The sequence below is a fragment of the Bos javanicus genome, chromosome 25 (genome assembly GCF_032452875.1).
Source record: "Bos javanicus breed banteng chromosome 25, ARS-OSU_banteng_1.0, whole genome shotgun sequence".
Lineage (NCBI taxonomy): Eukaryota > Metazoa > Chordata > Mammalia > Artiodactyla > Bovidae > Bos > Bos javanicus.
Window position 1 is genome coordinate 1 of NC_083892.1, and position 20168 is coordinate 20168.

Here is a 20168-nt window from a genome sequence, read left to right on the forward strand (position 1 = left end):
TTCATAGAAATAGGTGAAACAGTGTCAGACTTTATTTTTGGGGGCTCCAAAATCACTGCAGATGGTGACTGCAGCCATGAAATTAAAAGGCGCTTACTCCTTGGAAGCAAAGTTATGACCAACATAGATAGCATATTCAAAAGCAGAGACATTACTTTGCCACAAAGGTCCATCTAGTCAAGGCTATGGTTTTTCCAGTTGTCATGTATGGATATGAAAGTTGGACTGTGAAGAAAGCTGAGCATCAAAGAATTGAAGCTTTTGAGCTGTGCTGTTGGAGAAGACTCTTGAGAGTGAGTCCCTTGGACTGCAAGGAGATGCAACCAGTCCATTCTAAAGGAGATCAGTCCTGGGTGTTCATTGGAAGGACTGATGCTAAAGCTGAAACTCCAGCACTTTGGCCACCTCAAGTGAAGAGTTGACGCACTGGAAAAGACTCTGATGCTGGGAGGAATTGGGGGAAGGAGGAGAAGGGGACGACAGAGGATGAATGGCTGGATGGCATCACCAACTCAATGGACATGAGTTTGGGTGAACTCCAAGACTTGGTGATGGACAGGGGGTCCTGGCATGCTGTGATTCATGGGGTCACAAAGAGTCGGACACGACTGAGCAACTGAACTGAACTGAACTGAACTGACACAATATCCTTTCTGTGTTGGTGCTTGTATTTAAGGCTGTAAATCTCATCAGCTTTTGCACAGTTAATGTCTCTATTAGACTCGTTAAGAAAGTATCTTCTATGGTTAATAAAATGTAAAGACTGAACCTGCCATTATGCTAGCTTTCATTCTTACATATTTTCACAGGGAACTTGCTTTAATGAATTTATTGTGAGAAGTTTTAAATCAAATTATATGTCAGGATTTCACATTAATGTCCAGGAGGTGGTTAGATTTGTTCAATGTTAAAATAGATATTATGGTAACTTCCTCATCAGTTAATAATTTAAAGTATAACATGTTTTTGATTAAGAGAAACTAACTTGTAGAGAAATTTGGCTGAGAATAGACACCTGTTAAGACCCTTTGTTGTACAGAATGCTATGCTTTAATAAATCATGATGTTGTAATAGAATGGTATCTTCCTGAGTAATAATTTATACTGTTTCTCTAGTAAATCTTGAATAGCTTATTTAAATTCTGTGGGCAAAAAAAATGTTCTGTTTCCAGTCACATGTTCTCTAAATCTTCATGTCACTTACATGTTTGCCATCATTTTTGCTTTACTGTACTTGCCTCTACGAATTCTTGAAATTTCAGCTGCAAAGTCACAATGAATCTGGTTTCTCTTCATTTCTTTGCATGCATCTATCAGCCTAGTGATTTAAGGAAGCAGTGTCAAAAGGTAAACTATTTAGTAATGTAGCACGCCTTTGTTTCTCTGTGAAGTATTGAAGAGTCCTTATCATTTAACGTGAATGAACACTGTGTGGTTATGTCCTGGTGAATAATTGATGTTTTAATGGAAGTGATGAAACTCACCCACCACTTAAAATGTGCTGATGGTTCTGTCGGAAATAGGTCATTCGTTGGGACAGTTGTAACAGTTTGCCTTTCTCCCACTTGTTTGCCTTCTGATCATCTCATGCTTGTTTATAATAGACATAGTATTATTTCTTATTTTTAAAAATTTCTATACTTATGTTTTTGGCCATGCTGCACAGCTTATGGGATCTTAGTTCCCCAAGCAGGGATCAGACCAGTGTCCCGGCAGTGAAAGTGCCAAGTCTTAACCTCTGGACCACCATGGAATTTCCGCTTAGTGTTTTCATGTAAGAAATGACTGAATCAGAGCCATAGATGTTAGATTTGCGGGAAGCCAATTTAATGATGGTGGGTAGGATTGTGCAGGAGACTCTGTGTGCTGGGCATGTGCTTTCCGAGTCTGTCATCTCATCCTCAGGTGAGGTCCAGGCTGCTGCTATCCCCATTCAGCAGACATAGACACTGAGGCTTAGCGAGGCCGGGCACCGTGCCCAGGCTGTCACACCCAGCAGCGTGGTGCAGACTGGTCTGATCAGAGCCTGGACACTTAACCATGGTGCTGTCCAGCCCGCTTTCCTCCAGAGGCTCTCGTGTCCATCACGGCATCCCTGATGGAGGGAGCATCAGGAGGGGGCTCTCTGCCTCTCCCCTCGGGTCACTTGGATGAGCCCCTGTTGTTGGAGTCCAGTGCCCCAAGGGCTGGCCTTCCTTGTCCCTCTCCTGCTCCCAGCCCACTGACAGAGCACTCCTGGGCCTTCCCGCAGGACTGGGGTGGCCGTGCTCCAGTTCAGGCAGCTCAGTGCACAGGAGCCCTTCTGCTGAGCACAGCAGAGCAGCGCCGTCCCCCTGGGGTTGGTGACCTGGGTGTGCTGCTCGCCTGCTCTGTGGCCTGCTTTGCCCTCCTGTTCAGCGAGGACACGGCACTGCCCTTCCTAGCCACATGTGGCACCAGTGGGGCACCTCCCATCCTGGGGGAGGGCAGCCAGGCGCAGACCCAGAGGCCTTCCTCAGGAGGAGGCCCGGGGGAAGGGGCTGGCCTGGGCCCTGACTCTGAGGCAGGTGTTTGTCTCCACTGAGTCCATAGTCAACCCAGGTGTGTCACTTCCCTGCTCTGTTCATTGCTGTTTTCTGATTTTTATAAATGCTTATTTTAACTTGAATTTGAGATTGATCCCTGTTCAGTTCCATGTGGAAAATTTCTAGCCTTTGTAGCCTTCTGTTGTCTGAGGGTTCTTGTTAGAGCTCAGAGGGAGCCCAGTTTATCCAGTTGCTGTTAAATGAGTTCAGCTGTATTTTGCACTAAGTTACTTTGTTCTCACCAAGCTCCTGTGGGGCTGCACGGGATCAGTATTCTTTACAGAATCCCACCAAAAAGGCACAGGTTAGTTGGTCAAAACAACACACTCATTGTTTATAACAATACATGCCATGCATGTTTCCTAAAACCTCCCCTGGTTTAACCACACACCGAAATGTATCAGTGAGACCTGTTTGGACCCTGCAGGGTTAATCTGTCCCCAAACTGTCTTTCCTTTCCTCACACCCAGGACCAGCGGAAACGCTGGGAGTCCAAGAGAGATCATCTTATTCTTCTTCTTTTTTTTTTTGATTAGTTTATTTTTTAATTGAAAGATAATTGCTTTACAGAATTTTCTTTTCTGTCAAACCTCAACATGAATCAGCCATAGGTACCCATATATCTCCTCCCTTTTGAACTTCCCACTGCTCTAGGGTGATACAAGATCATCTCTTAGTGAAGACCTGGGGGTGCCTTATGGAAACCACTGTGAGCGAATGACACTCGAACTGTGTGTAAGTACTTCAGTGGGTAGTCCCCAGTCTGTATGTTACCGAGAAATACGATCCAGGCACATGGTGTTCGCGTGGAGGGGTTAGGTACCTTTTCTCTGTTTCTGTTGTTGTCATGGCTTCCAGTAACCTGCATCATCACTACAAATGATCTTGGATGGTGGCACAAGCTGTGTCTTTTTCTCCTTCAAACAGAAAGGTCTGGACGGCTTTGCTGAGAGGTTTTGTACTCTAGCTGTGGTGCTTCTGAGCAGCATCTGGTGATGAGCACAGTCCTTTCATCAGGGCAGTTCATGCCGTGCAGGATTCATGGTGCCAGCATCACTCTGCTGTCCTGCCCCGCAGGGCCATCTGGTCGCTGGATTCCAGGGAGGGCCGAGGCCGGCTGCAGGGAGGCTCCCGTCCGGGGTCTCTGCACTCAGTCAGATGCTCTCACTGCTCCATAGCCCCGCATTTTTTGAACAAGACAGTCCTTTAAGATGGCATTAAGCTATAACAAGGGTTTTTTTGTATTTGGGGGAAAGCATAGCTAATAGATTTTCAAATAAGTTTCTGGTTATAATGTAAAGCCTGTGTGATTGCCTTTTTCAGAACAGTCTATTGTTAGCCAATTTGACACTTACCTCACTCCCTCAGCTGCCAGCTATACGGGAAGAGGTAGAAGATGACAAGACCTCCATCAAATGTGAAACCTCGACCCTCGCCTGGCCGCGGTCCCTTCAGCTGGGCCGCCTGCACACGGGGGCGCTGCGCACAGCCACCCATGAGGACCTCAGGGACGCCCACAAGTAAGTGACCTGTGTGTGCATCGTCAGTTTCAGGAGCCCTGCGCCTCTTGTCTTGAAAGAGTTGCAAGGATGATTTTAAAGGAATACCACTGAGTTCGGTGCCTGTGTTTAGTGGTGAACTTCAGGTGCTGGGGAAGAAGAGCTCAGTGACCTCAGTGATTTTAGAAAACGTCCATCTCTACAGATTGACTCCTGTGGGAGCTTTCTTCCTGCTCTGGGTAGAGGTCTGCCTGGCCTGGGGCACGTTCCTGACGGTGACGGGCCCGTGCCTCTCGGGTTCCCTCTTGAGGGTCCCTCCCTTTTCTGCAGGGGTCTCCTCTCAGGAGACCCTGTCCCCTCCTGTGACTGACACTGTCCTCATTCAGACCACTACTTGCTGAGCTCCCGTCCTGAGCCAGGCAGCACTCGATGGGGGGCACGTGTGGTCACCTGACCAGCAGCCCTACACGGTGACCTGCCACGGCCACGGATGGTTACCCTGTGGGAGGCGGGGGACCTACCCAGAGCAGGGGAGCTCGTCTTCTCCTGGAGCGTCATCACCTGCTGAGCAGCAACCCTAAGGGAGGGTCAGAGCGCCCTCTGCACCAGCTGGCCTGGAGCCAAGCCCTCCTGCGGGAGAGCTCGAGGCAGAGAATCTCAGCTTCCCGGTGCGGTTGTCTTACGCCGCGAGCCTGCATTGCTCGTGTGGAGTGTGGTTGGTGAAGGAGACTCCAACTGTCAGCTGCGAGGTTGAGGCGCGGGTGTTGCATGGGTGCCCGTTTCTATCAGTAGCTCTTGTGGAGTGTTTGCACAAGGGTGCCAGTTAAAGGTCGTTTTCCCTGAAGCTCCACAGGCTCTCAGGACAGCCCCGGGAATAACCCCAGCAGCAGCACCAGCAGCCAGGGCTCGCTGCACAAAGCCCCAAAGAAGAAGGGCATCAAGTCCTCCATCAGCCGCTTGTTTCGCAAGAAGGAAAAGGGCCGGCCTGAACACCCCAGCAAGGAGGCGTTAGGACCAGGTGGGTGCTTCACCGATCAGAGGGAGGAGGGCCTGCAGGCATCTCCCTTCTGTGTCTCCCCTGTCGTCCCCATGAGGCTCCTGTCAATCACGCTGGGGGTCCTCCTGGGAGCAGGAGTGGAGGAGGCGTCTGTCTTCTCAATGGGTCTGAGATGATCGGCTGAGTTAATGAGTGGATGGTTGGATGGATGGGTGAATTAAGAGTGGATGGATGGATTGATTAGTGAGTGGTGGATGGATGAACAGATGGCTGGCTGGATGGGTGGATGAACGGAGCATGGAATGAGTAAAGCAGATGATTGTACTCCAGTGCTAGAAACATATTCTACGAAATTGAGTAGGAGCTGGGCGATGATTGTTTCATCCTAACAGTGACATGTGTTTGGAAACGGCCTAAGTGCTCCTCAGTGAGGGGTGAGGTACAATCTGTGGACACCCCACAAGGAACAGCCCGCCCTCCTTCCTGCCACCTTCCCCATCCCCAGGAGCTCATCAGGGGTTCTGCTCATGCCCCCCACCCCACCCCACAGCCACACAGGTCCTCCTGGGGTCCCCTCATCACACAGGGTTATCATCAGGCCCCCATATCACTCAGCTTCCTCTCCTTGAGGACAGCGTATGTTCCTGCCTCTTCAGCCACAAATGTGTTGAGTCTCGTTTGTGCTGGGTGTGGGATTTACAGGGGTAAGTAAAGCAGATGTGGTCTGGAGCACAGTTAAGTGACAAGAGAGAAAAAGGAGCAGATTATTAAATGCTGTCCCTATTAGTAGTAAATACAATGCTGAGATGGATGGTGCATTGATTATGTACCAGATGCCGTGTGTGCCCCTTACCAAGCAGGTGCTTCCCCCTCCCGATTTACAGAGGAGGACACAGTGACAGTCACGTGGTTAGGGAGCGGTTAGGGCAGGTTCACACCCAGCCAGTGGGACCAGACACTTTGCTGAGCCCCAGCCACCTCTCTCGTGGATGAAACAGGAATGAGATGGCTCTATGGCCTGATGATTCAATGGACATGAGTTGGAGCAAACTCCAGGAGATAGTGAAGGACAGGAAAGCCTGGAGTGCTGCAATCCAAGGAGTGACAAGAGTCGGACACAACTGAGCGACTGAAGTAAAACCTGAGTGTGTTCTCACCTGTTTCAGTCGTGTCTGACTCTGCGACCCCAGGAACTGTAGCCCACTAGCTCCTCTGTCCATGGGATTCTCCAGGCAAGAAGACTGGAGTGGGTTGCCATGCTCTCTTCCAGGGCATCTTCTCAACCCAGGGATTGAACCCACATCTCTCATTATCTATTGCATTGGCAGGCAGGATCTTTACCCCTAGCGCCACCTGGAAAGCCCCAGTGAATGCTGACAACTAGAAATGCAGAAAATAAGGGCTGCTCCTAAGTTAAACTGGAAGAGCAGCAAGCACAGGTTGTAAAGAGGAAAACACACGATGAGCGACAACAGCGCCAACAGAAACAAGGGATGCGTTCACCCACAGAAAGAAAGTGTCTGTGCCGTTCAGAAGAGGAGCCCGCCAGCCCTTGGAGGGACAGTTGGAACCAGAATGAAAACCGAGGACATGGTCAGCAGTGCCCACCACACGGCCTGGGTGGCGTGGTGTCACTCACCAGGCTTCCTGTATCCCCAGAGCTGCTGGCAGTAACATCTCTGAGTGCCAGGCCGGGCAGCGTCCCCGAGTGAGCTAAGGCATCACTGCTCTCCTTCCAGTGCTGCTCCGGGGCCCTCTGTAGGTGGCCACCCTCATCCCCTGCCCTGCCACTTGCTGGGGCCCGGATGTCCCCCTGGAATCCTTTCAGCCCTTGAGCTTGGGTGTTCCCAGCCCTCTGCCACACCTGACTGGGACGCAACTCAGGACTTGGGCTTGAGATATCAAGGAGACCGTGAATCTGGAAGGACACCACCCTGGGGCCTGTGAGAGAGCAGGAGAGCAAAGCCCCAGGGGAGGAAGCAGAGCTGGGGGAACGTGCCCACAGCCTCCACTGCCTCCTGCACAAGTGCCTTTTCTTTGTCTCTCCTTGACCTGAAACAAAGCCCAGCTGCTGCTGCTCCGCAGGTGATTCCTAAAGATGCACCTCCTGCCAGAGCTATTGTCCTGCTGCTCTGGGGCTGCCTGAGTGTGCTCAGGAGTATCAGACAAGTAGGGCTGCCACACCTCATACTGGAGGTGGGGGGCCTGATACTGGGGAAGGGTTGGAGGTGGGGGGAGGGTTTGAGGGTCGGGGAGGGCCTGATGCTGGCCTAGGGCCGTGACGCTGGACTGGGGTCTGATGCTGGACTAGGGTCTGATGCTGGGGGAGGACCTGATGCTGGACTAGGGTGCATCATTTGGATCCCCGTCAAGGTTGCCCTCGGACACCCCACCTGTGACCGATGGCGAGCCTCGACACCTGCACTTTGTTCCCACCCTCGGCCCGCTGCCCACACCTCAGCAGCAGAGGGGCCCTGTCCCCGCAGATGCTGAAGTGATGGAGCCTCTTGTCTCCGGAGCCAAGGGCATGAACACACCGTCGGTCGTCCCCTAGGGACACCTATGCTTCCGCCTTCTGGCCTTTCCATTGCATCCGTCCGTTTCTCTTAACAGAATGTCCGTGTGATGACACGGGCTCCCATTACCAGCTCTGGTCTGTTCTCAGTGAGAGTACAGCTTACCCTCGGCACTCTTTATTGGCCCTGGGAAATTTTGCTTCAGTACTTTATTGAAAGAAAGCAATAAATAATACTATGATAAAAATAGTTCAAAAGTAGACTGTACATACTTTGTCACATATTCAGGAAGTTCACAAAAGATTAATAGGAAAATAGAATGATAACAATGAATTGTACAAGTAAATTAAAGGTGGAACCCACATGTAAAGAAACATGCTGTCTCTGTCTACCAAGATACCAGCTGCATAATAAATATCACACTGTGACCTGAACGCATCTCTTGCTGGCTTTTTTAATGTGCCGCTGAAAAAGTAAAAATTACATTTGCTACTTATACAATCCAGAATGGCTATGTCATCACAATCTAAAAATGTACGCCTAGGTCCATTCTTTAAACATGTTTACAATCATGTAAAAAGATGATTTACATAAAAATAAGGCCTTTGTCAGAGCTACACTACCCTGTCTGGGAAGTGGCACCTTCACTGTCCAGCTCGATGGCTCTGCAGCGGGTGCAGGGCATTGCGATTGGTCCCCAAAGAGTCTCACCGGAGAGGAGGGATCCGGGTCCACAGAGACTGGGTTACAGGAGAGATTTTCAGTCTTCTTCTAGGCATCCTTTCAGCCCAAATTTCATTAGAAGCTCACATTTCTTTTAAATCACTTCACGCTGTGGACAAAAAGCATTTCTTGCTAGAAAAGTACAGTTTAGGCCAGTCGTTAACATCCAACAACAATTGGTTGAAATTAAGTTTGCTTATTTCAGAGTGATTGTTGGAGAGCTTGGTTACATTCTGGAAGGATAATAAAGCACACCGTGTCATGATGATTTTACAATCGCAGGAAAACTTCTCTCATGGTTTAACATTGAAAAATTAAACAAGAATAATTGCAATAAATGCATCATTTACAAAAGCCCTGTGTTTGTTCATAGGATTTATACAGACAAGCACTACAGTACATTCATTTGAAAGACTGAAATCAGGTATCAGAACATGAATTGATCTGAAAGGATATTCATAGCCTGAATATACAAGAAAAAGGAAGTAATTATATAAATGAAGTCATAAGTTTACATAAATATCAGAAACATTAAATTCTAAAATATTTTTCTATGGTATTCATGAATTTTTCACTAATTAAAAACCCTGTAATATCTTCGGGTCTATGTAACAAGTATTAACAGAGTAAAGATTCCATCGAGTTCAAAATGTAGTCTTTGTTGTATACTGGATGCTGTATAAACATCTGGAGAATTCGTGCAGGTAAACTGGAAACACACACACAGAAAAGTCAGTCCTGGGTTGGCAGCTGGTGCCCCAGCCCCTGCCCCTCCTGACACCCCCACCCCCACCCCATTTGGGGCTTCAGCTGCTTTGAGAATTCAGAGAAACATGGAGGGCCAAGCAGATCAAGGAGAGAACTCTGTGGCTGACTTTATTCTGACATATAGCTAAAAGCTGCTGGTAAAAAAAAACTCAAAAGCCCAATCCAGCTTTCTAGCTGAGATGTGAACAGGACAGAGCAGACAGCCCTCAGAGTTGCTCGAGCAGGGCTGGGCCCACCAGAGGCCCACAGAGCAACGCCTGCAAGGGAGGGTGGCCCCTTAGCAGCAGCCGAGCCCCAGATGCCGTGCACCTCCGTGAAAACGCTGGCCTCCGTACGGAGAGGCCCAGGGCAGGGCAGCCTCGTGAACCCTGACGCTCTGGGCCCTGTTCCCTCCGAAACGTGCACGCAGGGCGTGGCCGGCAGCACTGCCGCTGTGGGAGGGATACCCATGCGTGCCTATGCGAGGGGCCTTGGCCGTGCTCTGACCACCGGCGGCAGTGGGGCGCCAAGGTCACGTTCTCTGCTGTGAGGGTTCTCCCAGGCTAACCTCCAGAGACCCACTGACCCTCCACTCCCTGGGGCGTGGGCTCCGTGCCCCCGAAGGACCAGGCCGGCCTGTACTCACCCCGCATCAGGAGCAAGTCCTGACTGTAGCAGAATCCAGCCCCTGCATTCCCGCCACGCTGCCTGGTCCCATGAGCGCGGGAGGAAGGGTGCATGGGGGGGGCGGTCAATGGCACATTTGATGACGTAAACGCGGTCATCGGGACAGATACTCCACGTCGGCAGCTGCCAGTCTCTCCTTAGACCTACGGATTCACAGAGCTCCACATTCACAGATTCCACACAGTCTATTGTTATTCAATTTTACACTTACCTCATTCCCTCAGCTGCCAGCTTTACGAGAAAGAGGTAGGAGATGACAAGACCACCATCAAATGTGAGCCGACGAGATCAGGCGCGTTCAGGGTGGTATGGCCTTAGAAGGAGGCGGCTGCCGCCGGGCGCCCTAAGAGCCCTGCGCTGTGCCTCCCTTTCGCTCTGACCTGCCGGTCGGGCCAGCAGGCCACACCTCACCATGGGGGCGCGCGCTGTACTTGAGCCGAACGACCCGCGACCAGACTCCGCCAGCCAATGCCGCCACGCCCCCGAACACTGCCACCCCGCGGCCAGCAAACGCCTGGCCAGGTTCGGCAGCCCGGAGGGCTTCCGGGACCCCCAGCGGCATGCCAGGCGTGCGTGCGCACGGGGCCTGGGGGGGTGGGCTGAGGGGCGCGGAGGTCTTGGCGCCCTCCACCCTGGGCCTCTCCAGGCCCGGCCGCGCTCGGCGAGCCGGGCCTCCCTCGATCCCGTTCGCTGCCCAGGGCCACGCGGCCCGGAGGTGTCTGGATTTCGGCCCCGCCGCCGCCCGACCCCCGCGGCCCTCGGGCCTCTGAGCCTCCTGTGGGCCTAGGCGCAGCCCAGCCAGGGCCCTGAGCGCCCATCCTGCCCGACACCTGCCCGGTGCCCAAACCCACCGGGAGCCACGGAGGCGCAGTCCACCCGAGCGCCTCAGCCCCGCCCCTTCGCCCTACCGAGGCCCCCACCTTTCCCCCACGCCGCCGGACAAGCACACAACCTTCCTGCGAGAGCAGACGAGCGACAGGCAGGCACACGGACAGACACACAGACAGTCGACAGCCCGCCGTCGCAACCTCATCAGCCAGAGCCATAGCACCTGTGAGAGGCCGGGGCCAGAGGAACGGACGGGCCGCCGGGTGTCAGGAGAGACAGAGGCAGAAAGAGATGAAAGTTCAGAGATAGACTCCAGGACTGTGAGAGGGAGATACAGATAGACAGACAGACGCGTGCGCGTGCACGCGCGCACACACACACACGGAGGCAGAGACAGAGGGAGACACAGAGCGAGCGACAGAGAGACAGCAAACAGGAGACAGACAGGGGAGAGAGGATGGCATCGGATCTGAGACAGACACACTGCAACAGCCCGTGACGCACCTCAGAGGAAGGCCACGCGGAAGAAGCAGCTTCCCCAAGGGAGGGGGCGTCAGCTTTGGGCCAGGCCCGGCTGGACGCAGTGCCCTGGGGCTGGCGGTCACCCGTGGGGACCCCAAGACTTCCTTGAAGCCGAGGTCTCAAAGGTCCCCTTTGGCCTGGCTACCTAAGGCGAGACCCAGCCCCCACCCCCAGGCCAGAGGGTGAGTGTGTGAGAGTGTGTGTGAGTGTGTCGGTGGGTGAGGGTGGGGTCGGGTCGACTTGGGGCTGGGTGGATACCCAGAGTGGAGGGGGGAGGGTGTGGAGGCCGGGGGTTGGGAAGCTTGCGTGTCCTCTTGCTGTCTCTCTCTCCCTCTTTCTCCGTCTCCCTTACCTGTGGTTTCTAGCTCTTGACCTGTCTCGGCAGCAGGGTGTGTGTGTGTGTGTGTGTGTGTGTGTGTGTGTGTACCTCCAAACCCAAAGCAACTTTCTATGGAGACCTAGTGAAGGGTAAATGCATTCTTACTCATCTGATATATCCTAAAACACTGGACATGTCTGGACTCAAACTTTCAGGGCCGCCTTCCTGCCACCTCTGGCAAGCATTGATGGTGCAACTGTAATCCTCTAAAGGACCAAAAGTCCTGTACAAGTCCAGACATCTGCTCTGTACAGTCTCTTCCTACAGTACAGAAAAGTATAGAACAGAATGACACATTCTTTGTTAATTGTACAGATGAATCAGCTGCTATCTGCTGCCTAGTCAACATGGTCAACATGAGGGAGTCAAGCAAGAGTTCCAAATCTCTTGATGTGGTCCTTGGAAATACTTCTGTTCTTAGTTGCTCAGTTGTGCCCAACTTTTATGCTACCCATGGACTGTGGCCAGTCAGGCTCCTCTGTCCGTGGCATTTCCCAGTCAAGAATACTGGAGTGGTTTGCCATTTCTTTCTCCAGGGGATCTTCCCGACCCAGGGATCAAACCTGAGTCTCCTGCAAGTGGATGCCTTCCGATCTGAGCCACAATACAACGAATTGCCTAGTCAAAATACAAAGAAAAGAGCTAGTGTTCTACTAAGTGGAAAGATGATTTAAGAAACGGAAGCTTTCCTTTGTTGGTATATTTGAATCTTTATGTAGTTTTATTTTATTTTTACGATTAAGGCTACTTGAACAAGGCAATGGAGAAACCCCAGAGTTGAAAAGCAATTGAATTTTTAAAAGAATCATGTGACAGGTGAAACTTTCTTCATTTTTTAGAGTTGGTTCAATGCAAAATCTTTATTCAATAAATATGACTCTTGTGAACTTTATTTCAGATCTCCGCGATGAATCACTAAGGCATCAAGGAAGAAAGGAGTAGAGGTGGAGAAAAAAAGAGCAACCTTTCCCCTTGGCTCCATCTCAACCAGCTGCTTAGTTCCTTCATCTCATGGACTACGATCTGGGATAATCTTGTTTGTCTGATTTTTGTTTGGGGACCGTTTCTAGTCACAGGGCTAGAAACAGTGGAGGGGGTAGCCCTTCTTTCCATTCCACATCAGACCCAGTGGGCAGTCCAGGCCCTGCCCACTGCATTGAGTCTGTAGCAACAGAATCACCAGTGATGCTGGTTAACAATGCATATTGCTGGAATCCACTCCATTCGCTACTGACTCTTTGAGGTGGTGGTCTGGAACCTATACCTGGAAACTTTCTTGATGATTCCAAATCACACCAAAGTCTGAGGACTATGGAAGATCTTCACATTTCTGCAAGAGCCGCACACCTCCAGAAGGAACCACAAGACTTGCCTGAAATGGTAAAGTTATAAGTATTGGACTGAAAGTTGGAAGGTCTCCACCTTTGCTATGTAAGTAAAATGATCTTTCTTTGAAATGAAAATGGATAATACTAAAAGTTCACATTGTTCTAGAGCATTAATTAAAAAAACCCTGAATTATAGAAATCTGATGTATGAGTTCCTGGAAAGCAAGAACCTATATTTATTGATATGTCTTCATGCCTTAGATCGTGCCTTGAATATAGTGTGCACGTCAACAGAAGAAAGAAAAGAACTGAATCGACAAAGATACAAAGAGATCAAAAGTGCTGAGCCAAGTGAAAAGTTGAGGCTTCGCAGAACTTTTCTGTCTTTCACACACTGAATAATTATTGAGCACCTACTATGAGCTAGTAGGCATGCAATATGTTTCTGGAAATAGAATGCTGAGAGAAGAAGAAACACAGTTCCTTCTTTCACTGAGACTAATCTAATGCTAAATAACAGGCAGATACTTTGAGAACTTCTATAGGGGCCTCTTCCCTCACCAAAAACTGGGTGTCAGAGAAGGCTTTTCAGACTAATAATTGAGTTGAGATCCATAGGTTGAACCAACGTAAACCAGGGTTGAGATGCAGGAAGAATTTCAGGCAGGTAAAATAGCATCTTGGAAGGCTACGTGACAAGGGAACCTTAGTACATTCAAGAAATGAAAAATGCCCTATGGGATGGAACCAAAAGAGTGCAGAGGGCATTCCAGTGAAAAGAAATCAGAGAAGAAAGGGGGGACCAAGCAATGAAGGGATTTGATCATATCTTCTCTATGATGGGAAAATACAAGAGCAGTTGGAGCAGGGAGGTGATAGAATTGCATCTGCATTTCCAAAAGGTCATCTTGCTCCACATCACTCATGATTGGACAGACTCAACTCCAAACTACAACGAGGTTCCACTTCACATTAGTCAGAATGGTCCTCATGGAAAAGTCTGTAGATAACAAATGCTGGAGAGGATGTGGAGAAAAGGGAACTCGCCTCCACCGTTAGTAGGAATGTGAGTTGGTAGAGCCACTATGGAAAAGAGTATGGAGGTTCCTGAAGGAACTAAAACTAGAAGTACCATATGATTCAGCAGTCCCACTCCCAGGCATATATCCACCAAAAGTATAACTGAACAAGATACATGCACCGTCTGTGCACATATATCTGTGTGTGCGCGCGGGTGCGCGCGAGCTCGGGCGTTCGCCTGCGAGGATGGGGTGGGTGGGGTGGGGGTGTGTGGGGCTGGGGCTGGGGCTGGGGCTGGAGCTGGTGCAGCCCCCCAGGATTGCCTGAGGCACGCCAAGGGAGCCCCAGACGGAGACCCGCGGGACGGTCGTCTGGTTTCCTGGAAGCCAAATGCGGAGGGGCTCGCGGGCCGCGCGGAGGCAACCCAGGTCTGCAGCGGGAGTCGGTGCCCTGGCCACCCACCCCCAGGAGGGGCTGGGGCTGCGGGAGCCCAAGAGTTGGGACGTGGGGCGGGGGCTAAAGGAGAGGGAAGGCAAAAAGCCTACAGCACCCAGTATGCCCAGGCGGTCTCCCACCCAAGTACTAACCAGGCCCGACCCTGCTTAGCTTCCGAGATCAGATGAGATAGGGCGCGTTCAGGGTGCTATGGCCTTAGACGGAGGCTGCTGCCGCCCGGCGCCCTAAGAGCCCTGCGCTGCACCTCCGTTTCGCTCTGACCTGCCGGTCAGCCATTCCGTCTACAAGTAATTTTACTCCCTCCCCTTTCTCTCCCTGCTTTCTGAGAGTCTCTCTCCTTCCATACTTGATGGTGTAATGAATGGATGCCTTAGATCATTTTCCCTCAACATTTTTTTCTCTTTATTTTTACATTGATTTCTATGAATTCATCTTCAAGTTTATGGATTATTTCTGCTAGCATCTCAAATGTGCTGTTGAACCTATCAATTTTTCATTTCAATTATTTTAGTTTTCAAATCCAGAATTTATGTTAGTTTCCTTTAAAAAAAATAATTTGTAGCTCTTCATTGCGTCTCTCTGTTTGTTGACTTCGTATCATACTGTCATCTAATTCTTCAAACATGGTTCCATTATTTCATTTTGTAGTTATCATTATTTTGATATTTTATCTTTTGACCTTCATACTGAATTTATAAGTGATATACTTATATGAGTTATCAGTGGTATGTTATACAAATGCTTTACTCACCACCATTACAACATTAGAGTTTTCTGAGTTTAACTGTATACTTACCTGTCCCAGCAGGTTGATAAAGAGTCCAAGCCTAAAGCCCCTTTAAGGAGGAGGCAAGCTTGCTTTCTTTTTCACATTCTTTTGCCTAAGACAAGTAGGCATTGTAGGGAGCAGTATCTCAGGTTCAAGGACATTCCTCTTTTTGAGCTTTGGATGTATGTTATAGGAAAGGGTCTGGGCAAAAGGCTCACATCCTTGAGATGTTTTTTGTCTATTCTCAGAGGCTAGTTGAGAAGTATATATGGCCCCACTTAAATTAGTGAGCCCCTTCTGATGTCTGTGTCAGAAGCTTTTTCTGTCACCTTCACTTTAAATAAAATATACACAAAGCTCTGAGTGACTGAGACTGTCTTTGGCCCCAGAGTAATATCTTCTTCTTAGACACCATGAATCCAGTGGCATCGGTCACCGTTGACTGCTAGGTTATCATCTTGGGGGCTTGTCCAAGATCTTCAAGACAAGGTAAGAACACTCAGAGTTGAGATTCTTTTGCTCTTTTACTGTGGTCTCTACTTTACTACGGAGAAGGCAATGGCACCCCACTCCAGTACTCTTGCCTGGAAAATCCCATGGGCGGAGGAGCCTGGTAGGCTGCAGTGCATGGGGTCGCTAAGAGTTGGACACGACTGAGTGACTTCACTTTCCCTTTTCACTTTCCTGCATTGGAGAAGGAAAGGGCAATCCACTACAGTACTCTTGCTTGGAGAATCCCAGGGGCGGGGGAGCCTGGTGGGCTGCCAACTCTGGGGTCTCACAGAGTCAGACACGACTGAAGCAACTTAGCAGCAGCAGCAGCAGCTACTTTACTAAATCAGAAGCATGTGGACTGAATTTCTTTTCCCCAGTCAGCTTTTCCTGGTCCCTCTGACCATTTCATATCTGCTTGGGGAATTAAAGTTATTAACCTTGTGTGCCGGATTGTAGACTTTCAAGGGACTTGCAATCCATGCTGTTATTGTGCTTTTCTAGCAAGGCCCCCACTCCAAGTTTTATAGGACACTGCAGACAGGAGCACTTTAGGGAGCTAGCTGGAGCTCTAGCTCCAGGGACATCTCTCAGACTGGAAATCACCATCCTGATCCCACAGACACACAGGCAAGTTCTTGTCATGGCTATGCCTCTGGACTATATGGATTGAGGCATTGCTGGTGAGCATGAGATTCCTGAGGACACAGATTGGGACACCCCAGATTTGGGCAGATTGAAAGTGCATTGGGCTTCTTCCCTTAGTAACGCTAGCTCTTAGCAGAGCAGACGAAGCCCTCCAGTGGCTCTTGTCTCAACTCCTTAGGTATTCTTTTTGTACAGTCTGATGGACAGGAATAAAAAGGATGATGTTGGCACTCCATGAATATGAAGGATTAGTTTTTCCTCGCAGGCGGGCCCTCCATCGCCTCCTTTGTTATTAAATAGACTCGTGTGGCCACTCTCAGGAGGATGTCTTGGGTTTTCTGTTCATCCCTTTATGACTTGCCACTTATACTGTTATGAGGAATGTGCGCAGGTACACAGAAGTTGGGTGATTCCCCTAGTGGTCTTGGCTCGGCAAGCATCCGGAAAACTACTCTGTTCCACCCCAGGTGGTGCCGGAATAAAAGGGAAATCAAACCAAGGTTTTAATGGTGAGGACCTGGACATCAATCTGGGATGCCATCAGGTCTAACCCTGGTGCATCTCCACCATGCCTGGGTGGTAGAACGAGGGGGGTTGGGAGTAGGACACCTTCACCTGTAAGAGACAGGTTAGCTCTGGCCAGGGAAGGAAGCTTAGGTGGAAAATCAGTCTCCAACCCCGTCTAGAGCAGGGGCAGACACCTCTGGTAGAAAAAAAGCCATGGCACTGGGCACTGCTTTTTTCTCTCTTACAGATGGGGCCTAACAGTCCAGAACCACCCCCCTTGAATAATATCTTGAAAAACTGGGATAATTTTGATCCTCAAGGCCTAAAAATCCCTTATATATGGGGTTTCTTTGCTTTAAGAGAAGACCTCACCTGCCCAGAGAGAGAATCCCTGCTGGGACATCTTATCGATCAGTCTACCCCTGTCATCAGAGCCAATTTGAGCACTCTCTGGTTTAAAGCTTAGCTATGAAGCTATGACTACATGAAGGAGAAATGACATTTTGAACCCTGAATGGCCATGTGTATTCTTTAGACTCCGGAGAAAACTAGGTAAAATGGAATCTTTTTGAAATTGCAAAACTGTTTCTTTTTGCACATGTAATTACTAAAAGTTTCACTTGTGAAAATACTCTTCTGGGGAGCTCTGATCCTGCCTGAGAAACAGAAACATGCCTGGGGAAAAACCTGAGTTAACTCTTATCATGTCCTTGAGATACACAGCCCACTCTATCTGGGACTCCAGCCATGAGCTGGAACTCAAGCCAAGAAAATAAAAGGGACAAAGAGACATTTTAAATTTCAGGTGGAAAACTGTGAGGTTTCTGTCTGTCCAGATTTGTGTGTGTCTCGGTGTATGTCTCCATCCTTGGAAAAAATTGCTAAAGGCTAAGTGGTTCAATGAGCTCTAATTAATTGGCCTAAAGAGAAGTCAGTGCTTACAAATCAAACAATTCTAAATTCAAGAAAATTAAAGTAAATGAATTTGAGGCTTGTGTGATCTGGGAAATAATCATTACTGAATTGATACATGATATTGATGTTTGTTTATTGATCTAATTAACAGAGGCATTGTGAAGATACTTTTATAAATGAGATAACTTTGGGTGATTTATCCTTACCAATCTACAGAATGATGATGTAAAGTACAAGCCATGGTTTCTGAAGAAAAGTAAGATGTGTGTTTTCAATAAAAAGTAATAAGGAATGGAATTACATTCTATTAAGGAAAAGCAAAGTAAGTCTAAACATACAGGTGGCTGTCCTCTAAATGCACAAATGAAGTGATGAATACAGAAAGTGTAACCAGGTGTGTTGCAAGTGAAAGAAGAGTTTTGTGCATGCTACAAGTTTGTTAAGACATTAAACTGCCTTTGAAGTCTTATTGTTACTAGGACTAAGTGAATAACTATTCTTTCACAGTGAATATAAGCTGTTACCAAACTGGAATTTGGTTTTCTCTCACTGATTAAAAGAACAAAGTTTTCTTGGAATGTGGCTTTTGAGAACAGACTACAGCACATATGAACAAAGCTCATTCTGCTTCTACAAAAGTTAACACGTCTTCAGGGAATTTAAAATGGATTAAAAATGGCCATAAACCAAAGAGTTGGGGCTATGAGAGGTCCAAGATGGCCACTTGGCTTTTCCTGGCTCCCTGACAAACCTCATTTTTATTTGATAATGCCTTTCCTGGCTTCAGGATTAATATCTCAGAATAGAAAAAAATGGTTAAAAGGTGCTTTCCACAATCTCCAGTGATCAGGGCACCCACTTTGCTGGACAGGTCATACAGACATTCACAAAAACTTCATGAGTCTCTTCGAGACTATTGCTTTCACTGATGCCCTTGGTCATTGGGCAAGGACAGCAGAACAAAGGGATCAATTGCATGGGATGCAGTAGACTGCTAAATATGACCACAATTTTCACGACTTTTTGTCTGACATATTGTTGACTTTTACTCTGTGTTTTCAGATATAAAGAAGCACTTCTCCTCGAGTTACTGATCGTTTAAAACAATCTAGTGATTTACTCCTATGGGTAAAATTATACCTTTTTTCTCTCTGCCTCATCCCTCCAGAAACTGGAGACACTTGGGTTCTGAACAGCCTTATCAGGTAAATAAAAAGACTGTCTCCCGACATATACAGAAATCTCAACGTATACTGGGGAGCTCTAAAAGAAAAATCCACCTAACTGATGTCAGGCCTATGGCATCTATTATGTTTCACTGAATATTAAGTGCCAGTTTTTTTAATTAAGGTCTGTATTTACTAAGACTCACTCCTTAGATAGTTCCTTGTGGTTATGTTACATTGCTAAGAGGTTGAATTAAGTTGTTAAAAAGGACATTCTGAGTTTGTTTCTAAAGCTTATCTCAATAACCAGTCTTTGAATAAAGATCAGATGCTCAGGATCTACAACCAGGATATCAACAGCAAGCTATAGTCATTTAGCAAACTAAGTCAGAGGACATGGAGATGTCACTGGGCTACACCTAATAGAAGTTCTTGACTTAACTTCTTATGATTCTACTATTACTGCTATTGTTTTCGATATTGCCTGTTTCAAGAAGTGTTGTTCCTTACATTCTCAAGTGTGTGACTGAGCCACTAAGTGAGTCACTGTATGACTTAGCTGTAAAAAGAAGAGAAGTGAAAAGCAAAGGAGATAAGGAAAGATATAAACATCTGAATGCAGAGTTCCAAAGAACAGCAAGGAGAGATAAGCAAGCCTTCCTCAGCGATCAATGCAAAGAAATAGAGGAAAACAACAGGATGGGAAAGACTAGAGATCTCTTCAAGAAAATTAGAGATACCAAGGGGACATTTCATGCAAAGATGGGCTCGATAAAAGACAGAAATGGTATGGACCTAACAGAAGCAGCAGATATTAAGAAGAGGTGGCAAGAATACATAGAAGAACTGTACAGAAAAGATCTTCACGACCCAGATAATCACGACGGTGTGATCACTGACCTCGAGCCAGACATCCTGGAATGTGAAGTCAAGTGGGCCTTAGAAAGCATCACTATGAACAAAGCTAGTGAGGTGATGGAATTCCAGAGGAGCTATTTCAAATCCTGAAAGATGATGCTGTGAAAGTGCTGCACTGAATATGCCAGCAAATTTGGAAAACTCAGCAGTGGCCACCGGACTGGAAAAGGTCAGTTTTCATTCCAATCCCAAAGAAAGCAATGCCAAAGAATGCTCAAACTACCGCACAATTGCACTCATCTCACATGCTAGTAAAGTAATGCTCAAAATTCTCCAAGCCAGGCTTCAGCAATACACGAACCGTGAACTTCCAGATGTTCAAGCTGGTTTTAGAAAAGGCAGAGGAACCAGAGATCAAATTGCCAACATCTGCTGGATCATGGAAAAAGCAAGAGAGTTCCAGAAAAACATCTATTTCTGCTTTATTGACTATGCCAAAGCCTTTGACTGCATGGATCACAATAAACTGTATAAAATTCTGAAAGAG

At 48.2% G+C, this 20168-nt stretch overlaps 2 protein-coding genes and 1 pseudogene across 5 annotated transcripts; 1 reads left to right on the forward strand and 2 right to left on the reverse strand.

Moving 5' to 3' along the window:
- The first annotated feature begins 2824 nt into the window (after positions 1–2824).
- LOC133237997 (liprin-alpha-1-like) lies at positions 2825–13027 on the forward strand. Of its 4 annotated transcripts, none has more exons than XM_061400521.1 (4): positions 2825–3299; positions 3933–4084; positions 4909–5081; positions 12361–13027. In XM_061400521.1, the coding sequence occupies exons 1-4, from the start codon at positions 3282–3284 to the stop codon at positions 12402–12404; spliced, it is 387 nt and encodes a 128-aa protein (XP_061256505.1). In that variant the 5' UTR covers positions 2825–3281; the 3' UTR covers positions 12405–13027. The 4 variants fall into 4 exon arrangements, 3 of the variants coding, with proteins under 3 accessions (XP_061256505.1, XP_061256507.1, XP_061256504.1); XM_061400523.1 differs by lacking the exon at positions 12361–13027 and adding an exon at positions 8505–8587 and having other exon boundaries at positions 2828–3299; XM_061400520.1 differs by lacking the exon at positions 12361–13027 and adding an exon at positions 6389–8010 and having other exon boundaries at positions 3123–3299.
- Positions 9697–12175, reverse strand: LOC133237996 (collagen alpha-1(III) chain-like). Its single transcript, XM_061400519.1, has 2 exons — positions 9945–12175; positions 9697–9754 (listed from the first exon to the last, which is right to left on the reverse strand). The coding sequence occupies exon 1, from the start codon at positions 10777–10779 to the stop codon at positions 10141–10143; it is 639 nt and encodes a 212-aa protein (XP_061256503.1). The 5' UTR covers positions 10780–12175; the 3' UTR covers positions 9697–9754; positions 9945–10140.
- A 1321-nt stretch (positions 13028–14348) lies between the features above and the next one.
- LOC133238952 (5S ribosomal RNA) lies at positions 14349–14467 on the reverse strand (annotated as a pseudogene).
- Between the last annotated feature and the right edge of the window lie 5701 nt (positions 14468–20168).

Bases quoted from the DNA above. Each gene is read 5' to 3' on its own strand.
- LOC133237997 (XM_061400520.1), top strand. The intron at 4,085-4,908 runs GTAAGTGACCTG...TTTTCCCTGAAG, and splicing joins GACCTCAGGGACGCCCACAA to CTCCACAGGCTCTCAGGACA. The intron at 5,082-6,388 runs GTGGGTGCTTCA...TTGCATTGGCAG, and splicing joins CAAGGAGGCGTTAGGACCAG to GCAGGATCTTTACCCCTAGC.
- LOC133237996 (XM_061400519.1), bottom strand. From the start codon at position 10,779: ATGGCTCTGGCTGATGAGGTTGCGACGGCGGGCTGTCGACTGTCTGTG.